At 39.1% G+C, this 27,452-nt stretch overlaps 1 protein-coding gene across 17 annotated transcripts in view; it reads left to right on the top strand.

Moving 5' to 3' along the window:
• The window catches only part of STAG1 (stromal antigen 1), a 338,918-nt gene that overhangs the window by 200,288 nt on the left and 111,178 nt on the right, over window positions 1-27,452 (top strand). For 15 of the 17 annotated variants that reach the window (XM_036332484.1, XM_036332482.1, XM_036332487.1 and 12 more), the window contains 2 exons: window positions 2,378-2,451; window positions 17,826-17,981. In XM_036332484.1, the coding sequence (XP_036188377.1) occupies window positions 2,378-2,451; window positions 17,826-17,981 (230 nt within the window). The remainder of the gene's footprint in view (window positions 1-2,377; window positions 2,452-17,825; window positions 17,982-27,452) is intronic. The other 2 variants (XM_036332486.1, XM_036332488.1) reach the window with 1 other exon arrangement.

Genomic DNA, 27,452 nt, shown 5'->3' on the forward strand with positions numbered 1-27,452 from the left:
AACATGATAAGTATTAACATAAGAACTAAGAGCCAGCAAAGCCTGCATTTCTAGGAGAAAGCCGAAGCCTACACATTAGCTAAATATATAAGGCACTCTTGTGAATAAGATCAGTCTTAGTTTTACAATGAAATTTTCATATATGTGTTGAAAATTACTTTAAACTAGATTTTTAGTAGGTAATATGTTTATTCAATACGAAATAAAATTTTAGATCTACAGTATTAGTCTATATTTTAACTTGAAAAAGGATTAATATCACATTGCTATAAATTTTTATCAATGCATAATGGCTTATAACAGGCAATAAGAAGCAGCAAGCTTATGGTTAAATTATTATCCATTCTGTATTAGCATGCTAGGGCTGCTGTAATAGATACCACAAACTGAGTGGCTTAAAGAAAAGGAATTTTTTTCTCAGAGTTCTGTGGGCTATAAGTCAAAGATAATTCCAGTCTTCACATGGCCTTGTCCCTGTGTGTATGCAAGTCTCTAACTTTCTACTTTTTCTAAAGAAACCCCTCATACTGGATTATGGGGCCACCCTACTTTGGTGTGGCCCTATCTTAGCCTACAACCTCTGCTACACCCTATTTCCAAATAAGATTTGATGTAGGAAGGGTTAGCACTTTAGCATATGAATTTTTGAGGGGTACAATTCAACTCAGAACACATACTATATTTGTAATACTATGGGAGTAAATTTTGGAACTGTGGCTTCAGTAAGTACTACTAACCAAACTATATACTTCTTATAAATTAATTTTTTTTAATAATAAGTGCAAGAAAAGTGTAACTTACAAGTAAGTTGCAATATTATGAATGCTTTACCATAAAGTTATTCTAATTTCAGTCGAACCTGAAACAGTATACAGCAAAAAAATAAATCTGGCTCTGATTGAGTGGCTCAGTCCCATATACCAAGGGGTTGTGAATTCGATTCCAGGTCAGGGCACATACCTGGGTTGTGGTTTGATCCCTAGTTGGTGCATGTGTGGGAGGCAACCAATCAATGTTTCTCTCTCTCTCTCTCTCTCTCTCTCTCTCTCTCTCTCTCTCCTTCTCTCTCCTTCTCTCTCCTTTTCCTGTCTCTCTAAAAATCAATAAAAACATATCCTCAGCCCTAACCGGTTTGGCTCAGTGGATAGAGCATCAGCCTGCAGACTCAAGGGTCCCGGGTTCGATTCTAGTCAAGGGCATGTACCTTGGTTGTGGGCACATCCCCAGTGGGGAGTGTGCAGGAGGCAGCTGACTGATGTTTCTCTCTCATCGATGTTTCTAACTCTCTATCCCTCTCCCTTCCTCTCTGTAAAAAATCAATAAAATATATTTTTTTAAAAACAAAACATATCCTTAAGTGAGGATTTAAAAAAAAAAGTCCTAAGGAATAAGTCTGAGTTTTGCCACATTGGAGTATGCAGTTAAAGCCAGTATTTCACTGAGTATTAATACAAAACAAATTAGAATAAGAAATATTACATTGAATGTGATTTTATATCAGTGTTTTTATTCCTTTTGAGCAGTGAATAAACTCAAACTTTAACTCTCATCAGTAGTGTTGCCTGAAATTTATTATCTTTGCTGTAGTGTTTTATTTTGTTGCTACATTCCACCACTGATAGCTAGGAACCTTGTTACTTTCTATTATGCCTCCTGTACTGGGAACTTGGCCTACTCTAAGTCTTGAGCTAATCAGATAATAAAGTCATATTTGGATACTTTAGGTAGAATAGGAAATTTCTTCTACAGTGGCAAGTATGTTAATCATGGGAGATCTGTTGCCAAGAAAGGCAAAATCAAGCCAGGGACCTGGTTTGGACAAAAGAGGTTAGAAATTGAGGACTATTCCCAAAGCAAATGATATTTTGGAGATAGGAATCTCACCACCTTAGCACCACTCCTTTTAGTGTCAAGGAAGAGAGAGAGGTTCTTAATCCACTAGTATAGTTGTAGAAATAATGCAAGAATACTGATAATATCATATTGCACAATAAGTGAGAAAAAGGATTGATAATTATTCAAAATGAGAATAACCAGTTATTAAAAACAATTGGAACTGTTCATTATAAATCAGATATTTTTAACCTGTGTGCCTCAAGAGGCATTCTGGTGTGCCACACGAACTTTTAAAACATGCAATACCTGACTATTTAGTTAGGGGCACTGACCTATTTTCCCTGAGATTGTCAAACACAACAATAGCCATCCAGTGTGAATGAATCAAAATTATACCTGTTTTTTTGTCAGATGGGCAAAAAAAAATTTTGGTGTGCAGCAGAATTTTAATAGTTTGTGTGCGCCGTGAGATGAAAAAGGTTAAAAACCACTGTTCTAAATAAAGTGATCAACATTTTAATTAATTTATTTTTTATTTCAGCTACAAGAAAATCAGGATGAAATCGAAAATATGATGAACTCTATTTTTAAGGGTATATTTGTTCATAGATACCGGTAAGGGATTTTTAAAATCATTTAGAAGATTTTTAACTTATAATTTATTGCTTCTTTGTAGTTCTAGGTAGTTCTAGAGATATGAAACTCTGTCTTGATTTGTTTTCTGGAAAACACCTTTGGTTATAAAAGCTAAATAAATGTTACTGTTATGCTGTTACTGCCACACTCTTCCAAATTCAGAACATAACACTGTTAGAGGCACCCTCTGTACTTGCATTTGCATTGATGGAATAGGTAGTGTTAAGTTTATGTGCCCTTAATAAGATGTGATTGTCTTGATAATTGCCTTGCTTCCTGTCTTGTGGTACTCACCTTGTTCCATGATCAAATTAACCAGCAGTCTGTGAAGATAATACAACTTCATAACATTATTTTTCTTTACCTTCAACTATATGCATGAAAGTAGAAGCATAGTATTTCCCAACTATTTTTATCATGCTACATTGCAAATGAATTTAGGTTGTCTTTCTGTGAAACCTGTAAACCTTAAAAACATTAACCACATTATTAAAGAGCATATTTCACAAGAATTAGTGGCTCATATACATACACTTGTTACCTTCTGTTAATTATATATGCTTACTTTGGGTTTCACTTTCTCTGTTCTTTAGTTTCTCAAGGTGGAAACTGAGATAATTGGTTTGAAACTTTTTTTTTTTCTAATATAGGAATTTAGTCCTATACATTTCTCTCTTAGCACTACTTTAGCTATATCCCCTAAATTTGCACATGTTGTGTTTTCATTTTCATTCAGCTCAAAATATTCTTATACTTTGGCTCATTTCTTTGACCCATGGGTTATTTAGCAGTGTGGTATTTAGTTTGCAAATATCTGAGATCTTTCCAAATAATTTTCTGTTACTGATTTTTAATAGTTCCATTGTAGTCAGAGAACATACTTTGTATGATTTGAATGGTTTTAAATTTATTGAGATTTGTTTTATGGTCCACAATATGGTCTATCTTGATAAACGTTTTAGTTGCTGAGGAAAAGAATGTGTATTGTGCTTTTTCTTTGTATCAGTTAGGTCAAAATTTGTTGATAGTGTTGTTTAAGTCTTTCATCTTTACAAATTTACTATTCTAAGAGAACTTTTACAGTACTTTTTTGTGTTTATGATACAATGTATTATCACATAAATGACTTGCAGTTAATCCCCGCCCCCCCCCCCCCCCCCCCAGCCTATCACTTTCTGTTTATTTGCTTCATAATGCCTTTTGGAGAGCGAAAGCTTTCCATTTAAATGAAGTCATTTCTTGATTTTATTTCTGTGGTAATCTTTTTGATGTCATATTTTGAACATTTAGTCTAACCCCAAAATTTTCTTCTGTGTTTTATTCTAGAAGTCTAATCATTTAATCTTTTCAATTAAGTTATGAACCATATATAAAATTAATTTCTGAATATGGTACAATAATAAGGATATAAGTCCAATTTTTGCATATGGATATTAATTTGTCCAAGCACCATTTGGTGAAAGACTATCCTTCTCCAATTGATTTGTCTTGGCACTCTTCTTGAAAATCAAATGACCATAAATACTGTACAAGGTTTTATTTCTGGATTTGCTAATCTGTCTGTGTTTATACTCATACCAACTATATTTATTACTTTAGCTTTAGAGTAGGTGGGATTTTTTTTAGCTTTATTGATTTATAATTGACATATAGCATATGTAATTTCAAGGTATACAATGTGATGATTTGATACACATATATATTGTTAAATAATGATGACAGTAAGGTTAGTTAGTACCTCCATCACATCACATACTAGTAATTACCTTTTGTGTGTGTGTGTGTGTGTGTGGTGATAACAATTTGAGATGTACTCTCAGTAACTTTTAAGTATGTAATACAGTATTGTTTTCTATAGTCACCATACGATACATTAGATCCCCAGAACTTATGACCATTTTCTTTATTTTCCCCATACTCCCCCCCTCCCACCCCTCCAAGCCTCTGGCAGCCACCATTCTGCTCTCTCTTTCTTTGAATTTGACTATCTTAGATTCCATATTTAAGTGAGAACATAGTCTTTTATAGTAAGTTTTTAATATCAAGTAGTGTTAAGTCCTCCTCCTTTGTTCTTTTTCAAAATTGTTGTGATTATTATACCTCTTCCACTTTTCTATGTAAATTTTAGGATTAGCTTGTCAATTTTTACTCAAAAGCTTGTTGGGATTTTGGTGGAGAATATAATGAATCTGTAGACCAGTTTGGAGAGAATTACCCTCTAAATAATACTGAATCCTCCAATCTACGATTGCATCTTAATTTATTCAGATATCCTTTAATTTTTCTAAGGAATTTTTTATGATTTTTCAGTGTACAATTTTTCAGTGATTTTATTTTTATGCTATTATTGTAAATGGAATTGTTTTTTTTTAATTTCTGTTTTGTTTTGTTTTTTAATATGTTTTTATTGATTCAGAGAGAAAGGCAGAGGGAGAGATAGAAACATCAATACTGAGAGAGAATTGTTGATTGGCTGCATCCTGCAAACCCCACACAGGGGGATGGAGCCTTCAACCCTGGCATGTGCCCTGACCGGGAAATGAACCATAATCTCCTGGTTCATAGGTCGATGCTAGCTCTAAGTTTTATGTTGTTACCGTGTAGTGGGATGAAGAAATTCCCTTTAGCCTAATCCTTGGTTATTTTTATAATGGTTGGTTGTTTGATTTTATTTTTCCGTTTTGGTTGAGATGATAATACAGGTTTTTTATTACTCTATTAATATAGTGCATTATATGAATTGATCTTTTAGATATTAGGCCTATCTTGTGTTCTGGGGAAAATTTCATGTGCTCATGGTATACACTGAGTGACCGATTATTATGACCACTTGACGTTTGTAGGCAAATTAGCTATAATTTCGTGCTGAAGTTGCTAGAGGGCCAGACCATTATAAATAAGGAAGCAGGTTGTTTGCTACGAAAGTAGAAGTGGTTTTTTTCTGAAGATATGGGTAAACAACGTTATTTAACAGCCTTTGAAAATGGGATATTGTCAGGGCCAGCCTGACAAGGTTGAGCCGGGCTGAGGTAGGGAGGTGGGAAATGAGAAAAGAAAGAAAGACAGGAAAGCGGGATCGGGAGGACTCCAGTTCTCTCGATGAACTGAAGCGAAGTTTATTAGCCACACAATCTTATTTATACACAACACACTGAGTAGGAGGTCTGTCAAGAGGAATGTATTCTTTGTTCCTCTTAATCTCTAAGGGAGAGACACAGCAAAAGGACAAGTTCTCAGTACAGCATATCTCAGTAAATAGTTACAGACTTCTTGGTAAGCCATGAAAGGCTGTTCTCATTCTACTGATAATCGCCATCCAAACAAGTCTGGGAAAACTGTGTGGGTAAGAGTCCCAGCCTTGCTAGCCCCTTCAGGTGCAAGGACCTTGCCAGCTTACGTCTGGCCCCCAACAGGATATATTTGAACGTGAGTTGCCAGATTATTATGACCACCTGACGTTTGTAGGCAAATTAGCCGTACACTGCATCATATGGGATATGGAAGCCGAAGGCCTGTTCGAATACCTTTGCTGTCTGCAGTTACCAAGATAAAACGTCTCCAATTCGCACAGGAATACAAGGATTGAACAGTCGAGCATTGAATAAAAGTCATGTGGTCCGATGAATCACGTTTCCAGTTGCATCATGCAGATGGCAGAGTGAGAATTTTGGCGGAAACAGGATGAAAGCATGCACCCCACATGTATGAGCACAACCCTTCAAGCTGGTGGGGGCAATGTTATGGTTTGGGGCATGTTTTCCTGGCATGATTTGGGCCCTTTAATTCATGTGGAACAGCGTCTGAATAGCACAACATACCTAAGTATCGTTGCTGATCAAGTTCATCCTATCATGTTGATGGCGTATCCCAGGGGTCCTCAAACTATGGCCTGTGGGCCACATGCAAATACAAATATTATATTTGTTCCCGTTTTGTTTTTTTACTTCAAAATAAGATATGTGCAGTGTGCATAGGAATTTGTTCATAGTTTTTTTTTAAACTATAGTCCAGCCCTCCAACAGTCTGAGGGACAGTGACCTGACCTCGTTTAAAAAGTTTGAGGACCCCTGGCGTATCCCAATGGAGATGGCTTCTTCCAACAAGACAGTGCGCCATGCCACAGTGCTCGTATTGTGCAGGAGTGGTTTCAAGAACATGAGGGAGACTTTACCTTGCTTAGGTGGCCCCCACAATCACCAGATCTCAATCCAATTGGGACGAAGTTAAAAGAGCCATCAGGCAGCTGATTCCACGACCATCAAATCTCACAGAACTGGACAGTGCTATTCATCAGGCATGGTGTCAGATTCCTCACATCATCTTTCAACACCTTGTGGAGTTATGCCAAGAAGAATCGCCGCAGTATTGAAGGCAAAAGGTGGCCCAACGAAGTACTGATGGGGTGGTCATAATTATCTGGCCACTCGTGTTCAAATGTATCCCACGTTCAAAGGCTGTTAAGTAGCGTTGTTTATCCATATCTTCAGGAAAAAATCACTTCTGTCGTGGTAAACAACCTGCTTCCCTATTTTTAATGGTCTGGCCCTCTAGCCACTTCAGCGCGAAATTATACCTAATTTGCCTACAAACGTCAGGTGTTCATAATAATCTGGCCACTCAGTGTATAATCCTCTTACATGCTACTGGGTTTTATTTGCTGATATTTCATTACGGAATTTTGTGTTTACTTCTATAATGGCAATACTTGGTTACTGGCCTCATAGAATACACCACATAGCCTGCCTGCTCAGTCGTTTGATTGTCCCTCACTAACCCCTCTGCCGGCATGGTCGTAGGCAGCCATCTTGTGAGGGTGTGAGGGTTAATTTGTATATTGCCTCTTTATTATATAGGATATATTGGTCAGATGATTTTCCAACCACTTCACTTTCCCATCACCTTAACAACTAGCTGTAACCAATTCTGTTATGTTTTTTTTTTTTGGTGCCATTTATTTTGTGTGCTTTTATCTCTTCTATGCTCTCCTTTAACCTCTTGCACATAAATACTTGCTATAACAACTGTTTTAATGTCCTCTTTTACTAGTTTATCTGCATCATTTTCTGGTTCTGTTTGTATTGATTTTTTTCCTTATAGGTTATTTTCCTGCTTCTTTGTATGATTGGCAGTATTAATTGGATGCCAGACATTGTTTTGCTCTGTTGAGTGCTAGATAATTTTATAAGTATTTATCAACTTTTTGTGAGGATCATAATTATGTTTGGTTCTATCAAGACTTGTTTTTAAAGGGTTGTTAGGTGGGCCAGAGCCACATTTTGTCTCAGGCTAATTTTCCCCCAATAATAAGATAATATTATTCCTTATATTCTATTCCTTGTGAATTACAAGTATTTTGTGCTCTGGCTCATTAGTACAGAAACTATTCCCAACCCTATGTTTTCTCCAGAGATTGCTCTCTCTGCTCTTTTCATTCTTTCCCTGGCCTTGGGTGGTTTGACTCACATGCTGTTTATTGCTCAGCTGAGTAAAAAGGGTCTTTCATAGCTCTTTCTCTCTAAGGCTCTCTGTCCTCTGGTACTATGCTTTTTAAACTCTAGCTACCTTGTCCTCTAGAGTCCCAGCTTATTTTCCTCAACTCAGGGATATTTCCAGGCTCTGCCTAGATTCTTCTGCAGACAGCAGTCTGTGAAATCTTAAGGCTCACCTAATTTGTTACCCCTCTCTCACCGATTACTGTTCTACTCTGTATGATATTCAACATATCAAAACTATTTTACATATTTCATACAGTTTTTAGTTTCTTTTTTAAGTGGGAGCATAAATCTTGTCCATCCTGGCTCAGCCATGCAATCTTGAGTATAGAATTCATACCATTTTTTTTAATGATTTTACCTCAGTCTTTAACACCAAAATAACATTGCCTTTATTTTAGTGATTTGCCCTTATCAAGTCTTGCCAAGGCTTTCAACCTGTTATTCTCATAGAAACAACAGTTCTTCAATTTCCTAATATCATTACTCTATTGATTTATTTTCTGTTTAGTCAGACCTTGCATAAAATAGTATTGGATATATCACAGCTTACTTTTGATATATTAAAATATCAGCTGGTCAAAATAGGATTGCAGATATAGTTGAGCATGTGACCTGCCTGCCAAAGTGATCATGGATACCAGTCATTGATTTTTTCAGAAGTATTGCTCCATTCTTTTTATTGATTAAGGGGAGATATTACTGCATATACATACTGGAAATAGAAGGTACTGTGCAGAGATTGCACTTTAAGTTAACACTTTGAGTCTCACCTGCCACCTCAACTTCAAAGAAATATTGACTATGACTGTACTTATACACTGCCAGATCTAACTCTACTAGTTTATAGGGAATATGGAAAATAGAAGAGTGTTTTGTCTGACTAGATCCTCGTGGTATTATCCAAGTTCAGAATGTGGGAAATTGTACAAACCAAATGATCCAGTCCTTCAACAAATAAATGGTATATAATAAGAACAGGTGGATATAAAAACAATTTAAAATACTGAAACTGAAAAAAAAAATTCATTGTATAATATTTAATGAACAAGACATACGTTAGACTGTTAAAGAGATAATTAGTAAATTAGAATATAATACTGAGGGATTTACCTAAGCACAGTATAAGGGATAGGAGATGAGGAATGACATTTCTGATATATGGCAGGTAGAAGAGGCTTCATATAGGATTTACTATAGGATTTCAAACTGAGAGAAGTATTGGAAAGAAGTAGTATTAATGCGATAACTTAAATTTTACAAATTGGGTTTAAAAAATAGAATCTTTAGATTGGGAAGACTTAGTGAGTATTGATAAGTCAAGAAAAAAATATTCCACATCTATACATAGTCAAAATGCAAAACATCAAAGATCATGAGGGCCGTGGCCAGGTGGTTCAGTTGGTTCAAATGTCATCCCATACCAAAAACATTGTGGATTTGAATCCCAGTCGGGGCGCGTACAGAGGCAGCCATCAATGTTTTTCTCTCACATCCATGTCCGTCTGTCTGTCTGTCTGTCTGTCTCTCTCTCTGTCTCTCTCTCCCCCCATCCCCCCTCCCTTCTTCTCTCTCTCTCCCTTCCTCTCTCTCTCTCCCCCTCCCTCCCTTCTCTCTCTCCCCCTTCCCCCCTTGCCTGCACCCCTTCCTCTCTCTAAAATGAATTTTTAAAAATAAAAACATTTTCAGGTGAGAATTTAAATTTTAAAAAATGGTCATGTGAAAGGCATAAAAGCAACCAAAAAAGAAAGACTGTTCTTTTAGTGATGGTAAAAGAATTTAAAAATTATTAGGCCATAAGAACAAGCTTAATGGAAGAAGAGATAACAGGAAAGATTTCAACAATTTTTAGATGATGAAAAGTGGATGTCTTATTTTCTAGTTGGGCTTTTCACCTTTTTATACTAGAGGGAAACATTTCAGAATCGTGTTTCCAGAGTTGTTCTTATATAAGACCATGATATGATTTATTCTGAGCAAATTGTCATTCTATTATTTTAATCTTGTTATTTCCTAACATATTATCTTTTTCAAAAATATATTATTATTGATTGCAGAGAGGGAGAGGGAGAGAGTGATAGAAACATCAATGATGAGAGAGAATCATTGATCAGCTGCCTCCTGCACGCCCCACACTGGGGATCAAGCCTGCAACCCAGGCATGTACCCCAACTGGAATCAAATTGTGATTTTTTTTGGTTCATAGGTCAACGCTCAACCAATGATCCACACTGACCAGGCCTAGCATTTTATCTTTGACCTAACCTCTTGGGTCAAATTGATAGTTAAAATATGACTATTAATTGAAGAGATTTTTGAGTGTTTATATATCTCTAACATTCAGTTTTTAATTTTATGCCTAAAATTTTGTTTCTAATAAGATTAAGAAAAAATATAGGGTAGCATTTGCCATGCCACCTGTTCTGTATGAGACACCTGTGGTACAATGTCTGTCTATGTATTTTGTCACTGTTATGACTAACTAGAGGCCTGGTGCATGAATTCGTGCATAGGTGGGGTCCCTAGGCCTGGCTGACAATCATGGCTGATTGGGGTCATCTTGCCCAGTCTGAATTGGGGCCAGGCTGATCAGGGCCTGTTGGCAGGGGGGGAGGGATAGGGAGAGAGACCACGGGAGGTTGGCTGGGGGAGTGGGGGACCGCGGGAGGTTGGCTGTGGGAGTGCACTGACCACCGGCGGGCAGCTCCTGCATTGAGCATGTGCCCCTTGGTGGTCAGTGCACATCATAGCGCCTGGTCGACTGGTCGTTTCGGTCGTAAAGGTCATTTAGGCTTTTATATATAGACTAGAGGCCCGGTGCACAAAAATTTGTGCACTCAGAGGAGAGAGGGGGTCCCTCAGCCGGCCTGTGCCCTCTCACAGTCTGGGACCGCTCGGGAGATAATGACCTGCTGGCTTAGGCCCATTCCCAGGTGGCAAAGGGCAGGCCCAATCCCTAGGTGCAGCCCCTGGTCAGGCTCAGAGCAGGGCCAATTGGGGAGTTGGGGCGCCGCCCCTGTCATGCACAGAGCAGGGCGGATTGGGAGGTTGCGATGCCACCCTCAGTCACGCTCAGAGTAGGGCCAATTGGGGGGTTGGGGCACCGCCCCCTGTCACACTCAAGGCAGGGTCGATGGGGAGGTTGCGGCGCCATCCCCTGTCACACACAGAGCAGGGCCAATCAGGGGGTTGGGGGGCTGCTCCCTGTCACTGACAGAGCAGGGCCCATCAGGGGGGTTGGGGCTCCGTACCCTGTCACGCACAGAGCAGGGTCGATCAGGGGGTTGGGGAGCTCCCCCCTGTCACTCACAGAGTAGGGCCGATAGGAGAGTTGGGGCACTGCCCCCAGTCACACACACAGCAGGGTGGATCGGGGGTTGGGGCGCCGCACCCTGTCACACTCAGGGCAGGGCTGAAGGGAAGGTTATGGCTCTACCCCGTCACACACAGAGCAGGGCCCGTGGGGGGCGGTTGGGACGCTGCCCTCTATCACCCACAGAGCAGGGCCGATCAGGGGGTTGGGGCGCCGCCACTCTCACACTCAGGGCAGGGCCGATGGGGAGGTTATGGCTCTATCCCGCCACACACAGAGCAGGGCCCGTGGGGGGGGGGGGGGGTTTGGGGTGCCGCACCCTGTCACACACAGAGCATGGCCGATCAGGGGTTGGGGCACCGCACCCTGTCACACACAGAGCCACAGGGTGATCAGGAGGTTGGGGAGCTCCCCCCTATCAGGCACAGAGCAGGGCTGATCAGGGGGTTTGGGCGCTGCCCTCTGTCACGCTGATCCCGATGCCAGGAGGTCTCGCTGTTCTGCTGATCCCGGTGCTGGGAGGCATATTACCCTTTTACTATATAGGATAGAGGGCTGGTGCACGGGTGGGGGCCGGCTGGTTTGCCCTGAAGGGTGTCCTGGATCAGGGTGGGGGTCCCCACTGGGGTGCCTGGCCAGCCTGGATGAGAGGATGATGGCTGTTTGCAGCTGGTCACAAACACCCTTCAGGGTTGGGGTCCCCACTGGGGTGTCTGGCCAGCCTGGATGAGGGGATGATGGCTGTTTGCAGCTGGTCACACACCCTTCAGGGTGGGTGTCCCCACTGGGGTGCCTGGCCAGTCTGGGTATGGGGCTGAGGGCTTTTTTCAGGCTGGCGGGTGACTGAAGCTCCCAACCGCCCCTTTTTTTCTTTTTTCTTTTTTATTCTGTGCCAGCTTTAGCTTTGAGGCTTGACTCCAGCTCTTAGGCCTCCTCCGCTGCTGAAAGCAGGTATCTGGTTTGTTTGGGTTCTATAATCGAAACACTGTTTCAACTCCAGCTCTTAGATCCCGGGTGGCTGAAAGCAGGTTTCTGGAGTTTTGTTTAGCTTCTATATTTGTAACAATGTTTCAAACTGCAAGCTCAGAGGCTGGCAGCGGCAGGCGGGGAACGTTTGTTTCCTCCGTCACTGAAGCAAGCAAGCCTCATGTTCGCTTCAAGCTGCCTGGCTGCTGGCCGCCATCTTGGCTGACAGTTAATTTGCATATCGCCCTGATTAGCCAATGGGAAGGGTAGCAGACGTATGGCTAATTACCACGTTTCTCTTTTATTAGATAGGATGGATAATACAACAAAAATGAAATGAAAAGTATTTCGTTTTATAAATGTATTAAATTTCAAATGCATTTCACGTAACTCTGATCATTCTGAAATAATGAAATGAAATATATGGATTTAATTAGCAAACAGGAGAGTTTCAGGTTTTTATGTCTGCACTTAAATATTACTACCTCTCAGAAGCCTTTTTTGACCACTTTTAATCCCCTCCATCATTTTACATGCTTGTTTGTTCCTTGTACTGCTCAGTACTAACATTTAACACTCCCTTAAAATAACATTTATTTTAATCATCTCTATTTAAGTTATAATTTCTATTCTTAAGTTGTTGTTACAGTCTAATAAAGGATACAGTATGACTTTTAAGTAACTCCTTCAACTGTTTCTTTCTCCCCTAGGCTATTTCCAACAGAAAAAGTTCTCTATAGTTCTATTTGGAAAATGTAATTTCTTTAGCCAAATATTAGTGACAAAATTGGTTGAGGCATGAATACATTGTGTGCTACAATTTAGATAGTGAACCTTCTTGAAACTGGTAATTATTTCTCACTCTAGAGCTCTCATGAGATTCCTTGTATGTGAGAGATAATTGTAAGTGTCAAAACAGCCATATTAGCCAAGAGTTATTCTCTGAAATGTATATTGTCATTTGAATTTAGTCAGCTTTCTTACTAGAAAGATACCTGTGAAGGGTACTATAAGAAACATTTAATTAAAATTCATTAAAGTTAAATTTCTTTTTGTTGTAAGCAGAAAATATTTAAATTCCATCTTCCAAGAAAGTAATGCAAAATGAAAGCTTAAGTCCAGATAGTAAAGGTTCATGCCTCCTAAAAAAAAGACATTAACTGTGAGGATCAGTAAATTAGATACTTTTTTCATATAAATGAACATTATCATTCTTTTATGCTATAAAATAGCATGAACAACAAAGGATTTTGCCCCAGAATTATTCTTTTCTAGTTTGTTTTTATTTGTTTGAATTTTTAGGTAAAATGTATCCTGACTTCATTTTTAATTATTAATTTCAAGTCTTCAATACCAGAATGCTATGAAAATTAGTCTATGTTATGATTGTCTTAAACCTTCCATCTTGTCTTACTTTTTTGCTCCCTACTTTAATCTTTGCTTTGGAATCTCCCAGATATCTGCAGCTAAACATTACTTTTCTAAATGGAGTGAGGCCATTGGAAATGAAGATTAAGTTGTTAAAAGATAAATTTTATATGAAAACCAAGGATTGGAGGACTTAACCTGCATGAGAAAAATATCTGTACTATCAAAAGTTATATTGTAATTAAGTCAGGGAATATTTAGAATACATTGCGGTTTTACTTATACTTCATCTACTTAAATAGAATGTTAGTTCCTAGAGGTCAAGAAAGCTGTTAAAATGTTGGTGATGCATACAGAAAAAGCCATGTTCCAAGGCTCTTTAGAAGTCTAGTAGGCAAGATAAAAAGGTATTAGAAATTAGACTTAGAGATGGTTATAAAAAAAGATTATGAAAAAGATTTTTCTTCTGAAATAAAGCTAAACCTTTATATTCTCTAGCCTTAGGAATTAGCCACCCATAATCTCAATATCATTGGTAATGGTGATGCCAATAGTAATAAATGAGCTCTGTATATGTGAAGCTACCATGCTTAGTCGTCACTATAGTTTTAATTAGTGTGCCATGCGTATTCATCTTGTCCTCAGTCTGAGCTTCTGAAATTGTGTGATAAAAAAGGTAGCCTATTTTTTTGTGTCTCGGTTTTTTGTTGTTGTTTGTTTTAGAATTAATTTTTTAAAGGTAATAGAGTACAGCAGAGAATAAATCCAGTGGATCTCTGGGTGATGACTAGGACTGAGAAAGCTAATAAAACGTTGTGATTTGGGTGTTTAGAGGTTGTGTTTTGTTTTTCGGAGGGGGGTTGTTTTGTTTTTGCTGCTGCAATTTTTTTTGTTTGTTTTTATTTGGACAGCCAGTAGAAGACAAAGTATATGAATTTGCACTTTACAAATATGGAAATTTATATTAAATAGTAGAATGATACCAAGTGACAGGCAAGGATGTGTGAAGCATTGATTTATGGAGAAATTGGTTAAAACTGAAAATGTGTGTTCTTTCTCACCTTGTAATTTCACTTCTCAGGTACTATAAAAACAGTGCCTTGCAGACTTACTTGACCATGTCCTACATCATGTACACAGTCTTCCACAAAAAAAACTTAGTGCCTTGCCACATGTGAATTGTTTTAATATTTTCTATCCTAAATACTTTTATATTTTTGTTACCGCTCAGTTTATTTCATAATATGCCCATAGGTAGTGATGCACTGCTTAAGAAACACTGCCCTAAGGAAACTCACACGTGTGCACAGGAGACTATCTAAGAATGTTCATGGCATTCATTGTTAATAAAGCAAAAACTTACAAACAACCTAGATGTCTGTCAATGAGAGAATGTATAAATAATTTGTAAAATATTTGTAGAAAGGACTACTAAACATCAGTTAAAATTAATATATTGGAACTGGAGCTATGTGAATCAGTATGTATAACTGCATAGTTTGGCCCTGATTGGGTGTCTTTGTTGGTTAGAGCATTGTCCCATGCACCAAAAGGTTGCAGGTTCAATTCTCAGTCAGGGCACATACCTAGGTTGTGGATTTGATCCCTGGTTGGGAGGCAACCAATCAATGTTTCTCTCTCTCTCTCCCCCTTCATCTAAAATATATCCTCAGGTAAGGATTAAAAAGGAAAAAAAAACCTGTCTAATTTGTGAAAAAGCAAATTGGAGGAGGGTATCTATAGGATATTAATTATGTAAAATTTCAAATACATAAAACAATACATATAAAGTTAAAGCATGAAGAGACAAATGGGAATGATAGTCATTGAATCAAGAATAGTCATTTATTCTTGGGGAGGGAATTGCATCAATAAGAGGTATAGAGTAAGCATTGAGCTAAGTTAACTAAAATATTACAGTTGAAATATTTTTATTATATTGTTTCTATAACTTTTATATCTGAAATTTTTCATATTTAGAAAGTAAGGAATGTCCTTGAGCCATTTATGTTCAGTATTATCATGGTTTAGGAACATCATTTTGCATTTGTAGTAAAGCTACTTTTTATAAACTATTGTCTATATCAGGGGTCCTCAAACTTTTTAAACGGGGCCAGTTCACTGTCCCTCAGACTGTTGGAGGGCCGGACTATAGTTTAAAAAAAAAACTATGAACAAATTCCTATGCACACTGCACATATCTTATTTGAAGTAAAAAAACAAAACGGGAACAAATACAATATTTGTATTTACATGTGGCCCGTGGGCTGTAGTTTGAGGACCCCTGGTCTATATAATCTATATAATAAAAGGCTAATATGCAAATTGTCCCTTCGATCAGGGGGCAGGGCGGGCCCACCAACTGCCCACGGCCCCTCCCCTTGCTGGCCCTGCCCCTTATTGTCCCACCCACCCTGATCAGGGGCGGGGCTGGCTGGCCAACCTCCCACGGCCCCTCCCCATGGCCCGCCTGCCTGATTGGCCCCGATTAGGGCGGGCCTGCTGGACCCCACCCGTGCACAAATTCGTGCACCGGGCCTCTAGTTGTCTATAAATGACTAGGTTGATGGCACTTAAAAATTATAATAGTAAACAGTTATGGAAGGTTTAGTAGGTGCCAGGCACAGTTCTAAATGTTACTTTTATTAGTGATTTAATTCTCACAATAACTCTGTGAGCTCCAAGTACAGTTATTATCCCTATTTTACAGATGATGAAATCTAAGAAAGAGGATGTAACTTACCTAAAGCCACACAGCTAGTAAATAGCAGAGCCAGGATTTGAACTCAGGATGTCTTGCTCCAGAGCCTGTACCATTAGCCTCTATGCTATAGAATCTCTCCATGAAGAAAAGGTATTAACAACAACAACAAATACAGGAAAACTAAAGATTGTGATTGGTAGTGTAGCTTTGAAAGAGAAAGTTTCTCACATTTTTATTTTTAAGGAATGACTTAAAAGTAACTGAGATTAATTAGAGCAGAGAATGAAATATTAGAATGCCAATACTCATTTTGTCACAAAAACAGCAACTAAGAAAAGCTCCTTATTTAATATTAAAATTTCAGCTAAATTATTGCCAAATTAATTAATTGATAGATGATTGCTTTATATTAATTGGATAACTTAAAATTATCTTAAATTTACTTTGATGCTCAATCTACAAAAGAAAGTTGGGATTCACTTTATTGTATTTAGTATGATTTTTTTTTTTTTTTAGCCAGAAGCTAATAACCTGTTGAAAGATTAGGTAAATAAATGTATTTGCTCATGATTCACAGATTTGAGAGTAGGAAAATTTCAGGATATCATATTGGATGCTTATAGTGAGGTGAAGCCATCTGGGCATGGAGCCTAGAAACCTGACTTTTGGGGTTGGTTCCATCACCACTTCAAAGTGTAGTCACCAAGGTTGTTTCCATTGTGACTAAATGTAAATTCTGTCCTGTGCAATTACATTAAGGTTTTGGGTTTTGAAAAATATCATACATTTTCAAATAATATTTGCTTCTGCAATTTTGCCTAATAGATAATCTTAGTTTGTGTCTTTGTCATAAAAATCGCTTTAATTTATTACATGTGTGCCAGTTTAGAAAGATTCACAGCTATTTAGAGCAACAATTTTTGAGTTCTACATTATTCTGTATTTGGATGTTGGTACTCTGATTTCCTCAGAAGATTTTAACATGTCTGTTGACTTCATAATAGTTGTGAGGCTTTCAGAAAACTCCAATAGCCTAGTTCAGTGGTCGGCAAACTGCAGCTCGGCAAACTGTGGCTCTCGAGCCACATGCGGCTCTTTGGCCCCTTGAGTGTGGCTCTTCCACAAAATACTGACTTCTGCACATGGGCCACGAGTTTCGGTCGCACTGTACGTGCACGCCCGCACATGGTATTTTGTGGAAGAGCCACACTCAAGGGGCCAAAGAGCCGCATGTGGCTTGCGAGCCGCAGTTTGCCGACCACTGGCCTAGTTCAATGGATATATGAACTGAAATAAGATGGTTTCCAGAAGCATTATTTTCTAGTTTGGTATTGGTAGTTTTTATTCTACAGGAGCCATATTAAAGAATAGAAGATACTCAAGTTGGAGGCCTGCAGATGTTAAATACAGTATTATGAATGTTAGTATTTATTGCTTGCTAAAAGTGAGTATGGAGTATGTTCTGGCTTTTTATATTATTTAGGTTTTTGTTTCTTTTTTCCTTCTCTAGTGATGCTATTGCTGAGATTAGAGCCATTTGTATTGAAGAAATTGGAGTATGGATGAAAATGTATAGTGATGCTTTCCTAAATGACAGTTACCTAAAATATGTTGGTTGGACTCTTCATGACAGGGTAAGTTACTCTGTTCCAGGCTTTGATAGAAGGTATGTTTGTCTTATTACTAGACAATATTTATAATAGTGTGGAAATCTAAGATGATACAGCAAAATAACTATTCACTTCATGGCTATGATAAAATTTGAGACATCAGCCCATGTATGAAAACCCTTCTTACTTAGTTGTAATGCTGTCTAAAACCAAAATTGAGCCCAGCCAGCATGGATCATTTGTTGACCGTCAACCTATGAAGCAGGAGGTCATGGTTCAATTCCAGGTCAGGGCTCATGCCCAGGTTGCAAGGGGTTGCATGCTCAATCCCCGGTGTGGGGCTTTCAGGAGGCATCTGATCAGTGTTTCTCTCTCATCATTGATGTTTCTATCTCTCGCCCTTCCTCTCTGAAATCAGTAAATATGTGTATGTTTTTAATTTGACAGTCTGTTACATATAAAATTTTAAGAGAATATATTATCCCAATAAGCTAATTATAATCTTTTTCTAATTTGGAATCAAAAGAAATTCCTTGTTTTCCTTAAAATATAAGAACTAAATAAGCTTTCTGGTTTTAAATTTTTTAGGCTCATGTCACACTAGAGTGTCTTCTCAGAGTTGAATAGATTTTTTTGGATTCTAGGATATTTGATCTGAAAATGTATTTCTATTAGAAAAGGCTCTGACTTTAGAAGGAACCCCACGTTATTGAGTCCTGGATAAGTAATCTTCAAAATAATCAAGTAAGGGTGATAAATAATTAGAATTTTTGTAACGAATGACTAGACATTCTATAACTCGAATTACCAGATGTTCACAAATATAGAAATGTTGCCATTTACTTTAAATTGTTATGCTGGCAGTGATAACGGCACCAGGTGTTAGACTGATGGAGTCAGACCGGACCTCAGTTCAGCAACCTCAGTACTTGAGTTCTGGCTAAGAAAGAGTTCCAGCCAAGACTCAAACTATAAGAGAAGATTTATTTATATATATATTTTTAATCCTTACCTGAGCAAATGTGTTTTACTGATTTTAGAGGGGAAGGAAGAGAAAGAGAGGCAGACAGACATTGATGTAAGAGAGAAAAATCGATAGGTTGCCTCCTGTGTGTGCCTCCACAACCTAGGTATATGCCCTGACAGGGAATCAAACCCGCAACCTTTTAGGTGAATAGGGTCGACAACATTCCAACCATCTGAGCCACATCAGCCAGGGCAAGAGAAAGTGTATTTAGAAAATTACAGAAGTACAAGAAGTGGGCGGTAAAATAAATGGGCTCAGGAAACAAGTTACAGAGACAAAAGAAGGGCCCTTGGAGCTTAGGAGAGAGAAAGATAAAGGTAAAACACCTGGGGGGGGGAGGGAAAAAAGGTGGGTGAAAGAGAGAATTGGGGAGGCTTTGATGTTCTCCCTGGAGGGAGAGCCTTACTTGATCCTCTGTCTTGAGGTTATTTATCTGGAGGTCTTAGGGAAGGATCCCAGTAGAATATTCATCAGCTTTCCAGGTGTTTCCTTTTAGGGTGGTGGTCTCTACTGATTGGTCAGCGCTGGGGCAGGGGGTTATTAGTCCATGCATCTGGTCCTGATGTCAGCCTGGTGTCACTTGTCTGGTTTGGCTCCTTTTCTGGGCCTTGAGCTGAAACACAACTGTGGTTTAAATGTTATCCCTAGGGGTGGGTTAATGCTGAAGGGAGTGGGTGTGCAAGGGTTTAAATGGGATTCACTTGAGGGCACTCTGGCCCTTGTTTCTCCTCCAGGGGGGTCTATTGTGTGAATAGCCACATGCCAGGGGAGGAAAGGTCAGGGGAGTGTCCCAACCACTTGACTAACAATATGAAAGGTCACATGGTCTAAACTGCATCACCAGCAATATTCTAGAGCAGTGGTCCTCAACCTTCTGGCCCTTTAAATACAGTTCCTCATGTTGTGACCCAACCATAAAATTATTTTCATTGCCACTTCATAAATGTAATGTTGCTACTGTTATGAATCATAATGTAAATATCTGATATGCAGGATGGTCTTAGGCGACCCCTGTGAAAGGGTCGTTCGACTGCCAAAGGGGTCACGACCCACAGGTTGAGAACCGCTGTTCTAGAGGAAGAAAGGTTACCCTGGGGGTGAGGTCCTTGTTTTCCCAGTATTGCCTGTTGCTAGGTACCTAGGGCTTTCCACCCTGGTGACCTTCTGTACCTGGCCTATCTGTTCATGTGTGTCTAACTGCCTACTAAGTTATATTCCACTAGAGGCCCAGTGCACGAAATTTGTGCATGGGGGAGGGGGGTTTCCCTCACCCGACCAGAGCCCTCTCGCACCCCGGACCCCTCGTCTAGGGTCCCTAGGCCTGGCCGGCAATTAGGGCCTATCAGAGCTTTCCTTCCCCTGGCTGCTGGCAGCTGGCCCTGCCCCCACTGCTGCCACTGCTTGCCATCTGTGCAGCGCTGCCCCCCTCCCCCCCCACAACCGGTCGCCTCCCTCTGCAGGTGACAGGCATGGGGTGCGATCGCTTGGCTGGCCTGGGCCTCCCTCTGCGGGGCAGTCGCTGACCAGTGACCTGGGCCTCCCTCTGTGGGGTGATTGATCTTGGGGGGCCCCCAGATCGATCGCCCTGCAGAGGGAGGCCCTGCCCACACACTGCAGCACCGCTGGGACTAGCGATTGCCCAGCACAGGGAGGCCCTGCCCACCCAGCCAGGGCTTTATGATCGGTCACGGCTCAGAGAGTGGCCTGGGCCTCCCTCTTTGGGGCGATCACGGAGTGCACGCCCCCACCTCCCACCCCTCCCGATCGATCGCCCAGCCGGCTGGTGGCCTGGGCCTACCTCTTTGGGATGATCAATCGTGGAAACTCCCTTCCCCCCCCCCCCCAATCAATCGTCCCTCAGAGGGTGGCCTGGTCTTCCCTCTGTGGGGCGATCGTGGGGTAATGGCGGGGCCCCCCAACCAAACGCATGGCACCCGCCTGGCACTAGTGCGTGTCATAGCGTGGTTGTCCAGACGGTCGTTCTGCTGTTCGGTTCAGTCGATTTGCATATTATGCTTTTATTATTATAGATTTTTTGAATTGTTAAAAGTTATCACAGATATTGGAAGACATTTTATTTTTAATGCAATTATATTCTTAGATTTTTAAGGCAAATTTGGTAATATAGTAACCGTCTCTCTATCTTACTATTATCAACTTGTTGAGTATTTAAAAAACAACAAACATTTACTTTCTGACAGTGTTGATTAGGAATGTGGGCACAGCTTAGCTGTGTGACCCTGGCTCGAGGTTTGTAACAAGTCTACAGTCAAGGTGTTGGCCAGGGTTGCAGTTATTTTCAAGCTTGAAAGGGTCAGATTCTGCCTCAGGTCCTTGCTGGCTCTTGGCAAACTTCCTTTCCTTGCCAAGCAGGTCTCTCCATAAGGCAGCTTATCACATGACAGCTATCTTCCCCAGAATCAGCAAGGGACTTCAGCAGCTTCCATTTCACTCAGCCACAATCCCCACTGGTTTTTACAGCCCCAAGTTACAGGGATTTCTCTTCCCAGCTCTGGAACCCTGGCCTGGTGTGAGGCTGGGACCCCCTGCTTCTCCCGAGAGGCCTTGGAGATAATCCTGCCCAATAACAAAAACACCAGGTTCAAAACATTCCACCCCTCCTACCAGTCTCAGTGTGTTTTCTTCTTTACTTCTGTAGTTGTAGGACTTCCAGTCAGCCAGATTTCAGGCTGTTCTGAATGATGGTTGTTCTGTATTTTACTTGTAATTTTTATGTGGTTGTGGGAGGCAGCGAGTGGCATTTACTTACACCACCATCTTGGTTCTCCCCAGTGATTTATTTTTTAAATAGCATGTGGTAACTATTATCAAAGATATTTTGAAAACCACAAAATTATATAAATTATAATAAAAGGTCCCAAGGAAGTTTTTTTAAAATATATTTTATTGATTTTTTTACAGAGTGGAAGGGAGAGGGATAGAGAGCTAGAAACATCAATGAGAGAGAAACATCGATCAGCTGCCTCCTGCACACACACACACACCCCACCCCCACCCCCCCCACCCCCGGGATGTGCCTGCAACCAAGATATGTGCCCTTGACTAGAATCGAACCTGGGACCCTTCAATCAGCAGGCCGATGCTCTATCCACTGAGCCAAACCGGTCAGGACCCAAGGAAGTTTTGCAGGCCATTTTTGCTGTAAGAGAGTTCAGTGTGTGAAGATCCTCACAAGTTGATTGCTCAGCTTCAAAATTGCTAATTTTTAATGGATTTTAAAAGGGGTTCTTCTCCCCTACCTCATTTGAAGGAAAATTTTGTTAGCACATAGTGAATTTTTTTCCTGAATATTTATCTTCCCTAGCAATTGCTTTTCTCTTCACTAATAAATTCTAAGCTTGATTCTGTGTTTTCTTTGCCTAAAGTCCTGTATTTTATTCCTCACCACTATCATACCAGTTTTCCTTCTCTCTTACCTCCCTTATAGAGTATCCTACTGAATTTAAGTAACAATCACCAGTTTTAACAGAATTTATGTGTGACCATAAATTCTGGGAATAATACTATTTGATATGATTTATCAAAAGACGAAAAACTATCATTTTAAAATCAGTAAACTGCATTTGATTTTAGAAATCCTCTGTCCAGATAAAGGGAAAGGTGCGTTTCTCTTGTATGGTGTTGATAAAATCATGTAAGGAGTACTGTTTTTAGTAGAATGACTTTATAACCTTCTACAATTTCCAATTACATTATTTAGACTTGGCGTTAGTATTAAATAATGCCTTCCAAACTTTTCTTTTTAGCATTTCCACTTTATATTCCTTGTACTTTTTTTTTTCTGTGAGTATAGTCATTTGCTTCTCTACTTTTAGTATGGTTGAAACTGCTCATTCTGTATAATATGGCTTCTGCATTCAGACTCATCCTGTGCCTTTTCAAATGAGCTAATAAAACTTGTCCTTTTTTTGTCCTTTTTTAAAATACGTTTTTTGGGAGGGGGTTTTAGAGATGAAGGGAGAGAGAGGAATTTCAATTGGCTGCCTCCTTCATGCCCTCTATTGGGGATCCAGCCAGAAACACAAGCATGTGCCTTGACCAGCATGTGTGCTGACCTGGAATCTAACTGGAGGCCTTTCAGTCCATGGGATGACGCTCAAACAACTGAGCCACACTGGCCAAGGTTTAATTTTTTATTTATTTAGTCTTTATTTTAGAAAAAGAGGAAGGGGGAGAGAGAGAAACATCAATTTATTGTTCCATTTATTTATGCATTCATTAGTTCTTTATCATATGTGCCCTGACCAGAGGTTGAATCTGCAATGTTGGCATATGGCGATGACACTCTAACAATCTGAGCTACCCAGAAGGGACTGTCTCTTTTTTAAGAATACATTTTAAATATCAGTTGCATTTTTTCCAGTTTTATTGAGATAAAATTGACATATAATATTGTATTAGTTTTAAGTGTACATGTAATAGTTTGATATCCCTTCTGTCTTCATTTTAGAATTTTTGAGATTATAACCCAGCCTACCATCTAAATAAGACAAACTTCTTTTAAATATTGCCAGTTAATATAAGTTTTATAGTATATGTTTTAATCAATGGAAAGACACTATCTAACAAGTAAAGGAGTTATTAGAGATTATCTTTCTGTTGACCGAAATTTAATTCTAAATTTCTACCCAATTGTTTTAGTTCTGTCACTATTTCATCTGACATGGAATAAATCTAATTTATATACAGTTAAAGTAATCTCTGTTTTCTGGACTAAATATCTTAATCGTTTTTTGCATTTATGCTCATGACACTAGGTTGCCTTTCTCTATCCTTTCCATTTTGTCAGTACTGCTCTGTACTATTTTTATTTTTAACTTGTGTAAACTTTTTCTGCTGCCTTCTTGCATAGGCTTGATTTCTCATACCAAAATCTTTTAGTGCTTGGGTGGCATCTATTTTCAGTTAGTCCTCTTATTTGTTTTGAATCATTTCAGATTCTGTTTCTCTTAAGTTCACCAAAACCTTTCTAGCTCTGTATATGTTAAGTAAATGACATCTGTTGCCTGTCACCAGAAGTAGAAATTCCAGCACTTTTGCACCTTGACATTGGGACTGCCAAGGAAAACACAACACAGTGAAGCACTGGATGGAACAGTGCTTTACTCACATAGAGAAGGGGCAAAGCAAGATCAGCTTCAGTAGTGTATGTCCGTCCACCATGGCCAACTGTCCCTCCCAGGAGTCAACTCAGGGCAGCCTTCCCTCGGGGACAGATTTATTAATGGTGTTGGCCAGATGCCATGACACACAGGCTTAAGCGGAACAAAAGAACAAATATTGAGTCTGAAACAGGAAAGGTATTACCACACAAAGTGATAAACCCAGCACTGGCTGTGAGGACTCTTATCTCTTGGTAAGAGAGTGCTCCAGGCCCAAGGCCTATTCTTAAGTAATCAGGGGGGCAGGGGAGGGGTATCAAAAGACTTCATGCAGGAGACTGTCAACATTCCACTCCCCACTCCTGCTTAGCCACTAAAAGGCAGATAAAGTATATCAAATCCTGCGGGACCATATCTACCTCAAACTTGGAGGTGGAGTTGTGTCTACCTGGGCCCTGGACAACCTATATCAGCGTTTCTCAACCTGTGGGTTGTGACCCCTTTGGGGATTGAACGACCCTTTCACAGGGGTCACTTAAGACCATCTGAAAACACATATATAATTACATATTGTTTTTGTGATTAATCACTATGCTTTAATTATGTTCAATTTGTAAGAATGAAATTGGGGGTCACCACAACATGAGGAACTGTATTAAAGGGTCGCGGCATTAGGAAGGTTGAGAACCACTGACCTATATGGACATGGATTGCTCATAGAGCTTTTCTGTCATTTGGAGGCAGCACTTTACAAGGGTAATACAAGAACCAGATCTAGGAGGAAGATCAGGCTTCCCTGGAAGATGGTGTTTGCCAAGCACCCCAAATGCCTGGATTAAGCCATCTAAAGGTCAAAAAGTAAGAGGGAGGTGCTGAAACTGTACAGCTGATAACCATCCCACCTAAGCATAGATATTCACCAGCTCAGTTTTTGAAGTTCCTCGAATTGTTAATGTACTAGTAGTGATGGCGAACCTTTTGAGCTCAGCGTGTCAAAATTTTGAAAAACCCTAACTTAACTCTGGTGCCGTGTCACATATAGAAATATTCATAATTTTTTTTTGATATTTGCAACCATAGTAAAAAAAGATTTATATTTTTGATATTTATTTTATATATTTATATGCCATTTAACAAAGAAAAATCAACCAAAAATATGTATAAAATGAACAAAAACAGAAAAACAATGTACATTTAAGAAAAAATAATAATAAAAACAATGATAATCAAATGGTACAAAAACTAGAAATTAGTGACTTTCTTGGTGCTGAAGTTGGTCTGCTAATTCTTCGATTGCAGGTTCATACTTGGTGCACTTCAAGGCCAAGCAAGCACCACTAACTTCATCTGTTAGCCGGTTTCTTTTGTTCATTTTAATATTATTTAATACTGAGAACAAAGTCTCACAAAAATATGTTGATGAAAAAATTGTTAGCAAAGCCATCGCTAGATTTTTTGTGTTGCTAAAAGTGTCAGGTACTCTGTTCCAAGCACTCAAATTTCTTGTTCGTAGTTGCACTCTTCTTCATTATTCAAACGATTTCGTTCCAGATTTTCAAGTTTCGACCTTAAGTCGACAAACACATGAGTCCAAATGCTACCTTGAAAATCTGCAAGTTGCACCTCTAAATCGTCAATTTGCTTCCATTGAAAATCCTTTAATTCCAAAGTACTGTAAACAACTACATCTGGATACTTAATTATTTTAATGGTCTGTTCTAAGCTTCTAAGTTGGTCGAATCTTTTGCTGAACTGTTCAAATAACGAGTTTACTATATTCTGGTACATAAGTATGGACTCCATTACACTCATTGTAGTGGCCTTCTCAAAATACTTTTTTATCCGAGGAAAATACTTACAAGTTTTAGTTTCAATATCTCGCTTGAAAATTTTAAGTTTACTTTCAAAAGATTTGATGTATCCAAACATAATGTCAGTACTTTTGCCAAAACCTTGAAATTATAAGTTCAGTTCATTCATATGAACAGAGAGAGCTGTAAAAAAACATCAAATTGCTGACCCACTTATGATCATTGATCTGAGGAAAGTTTGCCAGATCCTTATTCTCAATAAATACCATAATTTCTTCAAAGCATTCCACAAATCGCTCAAGTATTTTACCTCGACTCAGCCATCTCACATTATTGAACATCAGTAGTCCACTGTAGGTTGAATCAACTTCCTGTCAAAGTGCAGAAAATTCTCGCTTGTGAAGGGGTCGAGAAGCTATAAAATTCACAATTTTTGTTACAACTGACATTAAATCATTCAATTCTGAGAATCCCGATTTGGCACACAACACCTCCTAATGGATAATGCAATGAAAAGGTACAAGTGGATGTCTAATAGCTTCCATAAACAATTTCAGGAATCCCACATTTTTTCCCTCCATATTTGGTGCCGCATCTGTTGTGACTGACACAATTTTAGAGATGTCAATGTTTAGGTCACTGAATGTTTTTATAACAACCTTACATATTTCGTTTCCTGATGTACTTATTGGCACTGATTCTAACTTTATCAACTCTTCTCTCATTGTGAGACCATCAGAATATCTAGCAATAATGGCCAACCAAGCATTTGATGTGACATCAGTAGTTTCATCAAGAGAAATCGAAAAATATTTACAACTATTTAAGTCTTTTTTTAATTGATGTTGTATGTTTTTGTTAAGATCTATTCTGTCTTTGATAGTACTTCTATTGAGTGGTAACTCAGAAATTCTTTTAATATCATCTTTATTTTTCATATCGTGAAATAGAGCTGATGCACATCTTAGAAATGTTTCCTTAATAAATTCTCCGTCACTGAGGGCTTTTCCATGCTGAGCTATGGAGTGAGCAATACAGTAACTTGCTGATGTTAAATTTGTAGAGCATCTTACAAATTAAATGATGGAATTTGATTGGCTTTTATAGAGGTGTAGCTGCCTAGAAATGTATTCCTTCCTTTCATCGATACTTTTTTCAAGAGCTGACAATGATTAGTTTCAAAATGTCTCTTTACATTCCATGTTCTGCTTACTACCGTTTCATTACACAGTATGCACAATGATCTGTTGCTTCTGTCGACAATCACGTACATCTCGGTCCATATGTCTTGAAAGGGTCAGCTACTTGCTACTTCTACTTCCTTTATCATTCAATCTTGCTTTTTTATTTTTTTGATTGTCCATCACAAGGCTGCAAAAATAAATAAGTATAAATCACAGCGTTTTTTATAAAAGGTTGATAGGTTTCTTACCTAATAACTTTTTGCAGTGTTGTTGCACTGACTCCTGGTGCAAAACAATTCAAAGATAGCATGTGTAACCAACAAATATATGGTGCTGTAATCAATTATCCGACACGCAGAATGTCTCGTTGAGCACTGTTGCA

Source organism: Myotis myotis, unplaced genomic scaffold, assembly GCF_014108235.1.
Source record: "Myotis myotis isolate mMyoMyo1 unplaced genomic scaffold, mMyoMyo1.p scaffold_m19_p_13, whole genome shotgun sequence".
NCBI classification, from domain to species: Eukaryota; Metazoa; Chordata; class Mammalia; order Chiroptera; family Vespertilionidae; genus Myotis; species Myotis myotis.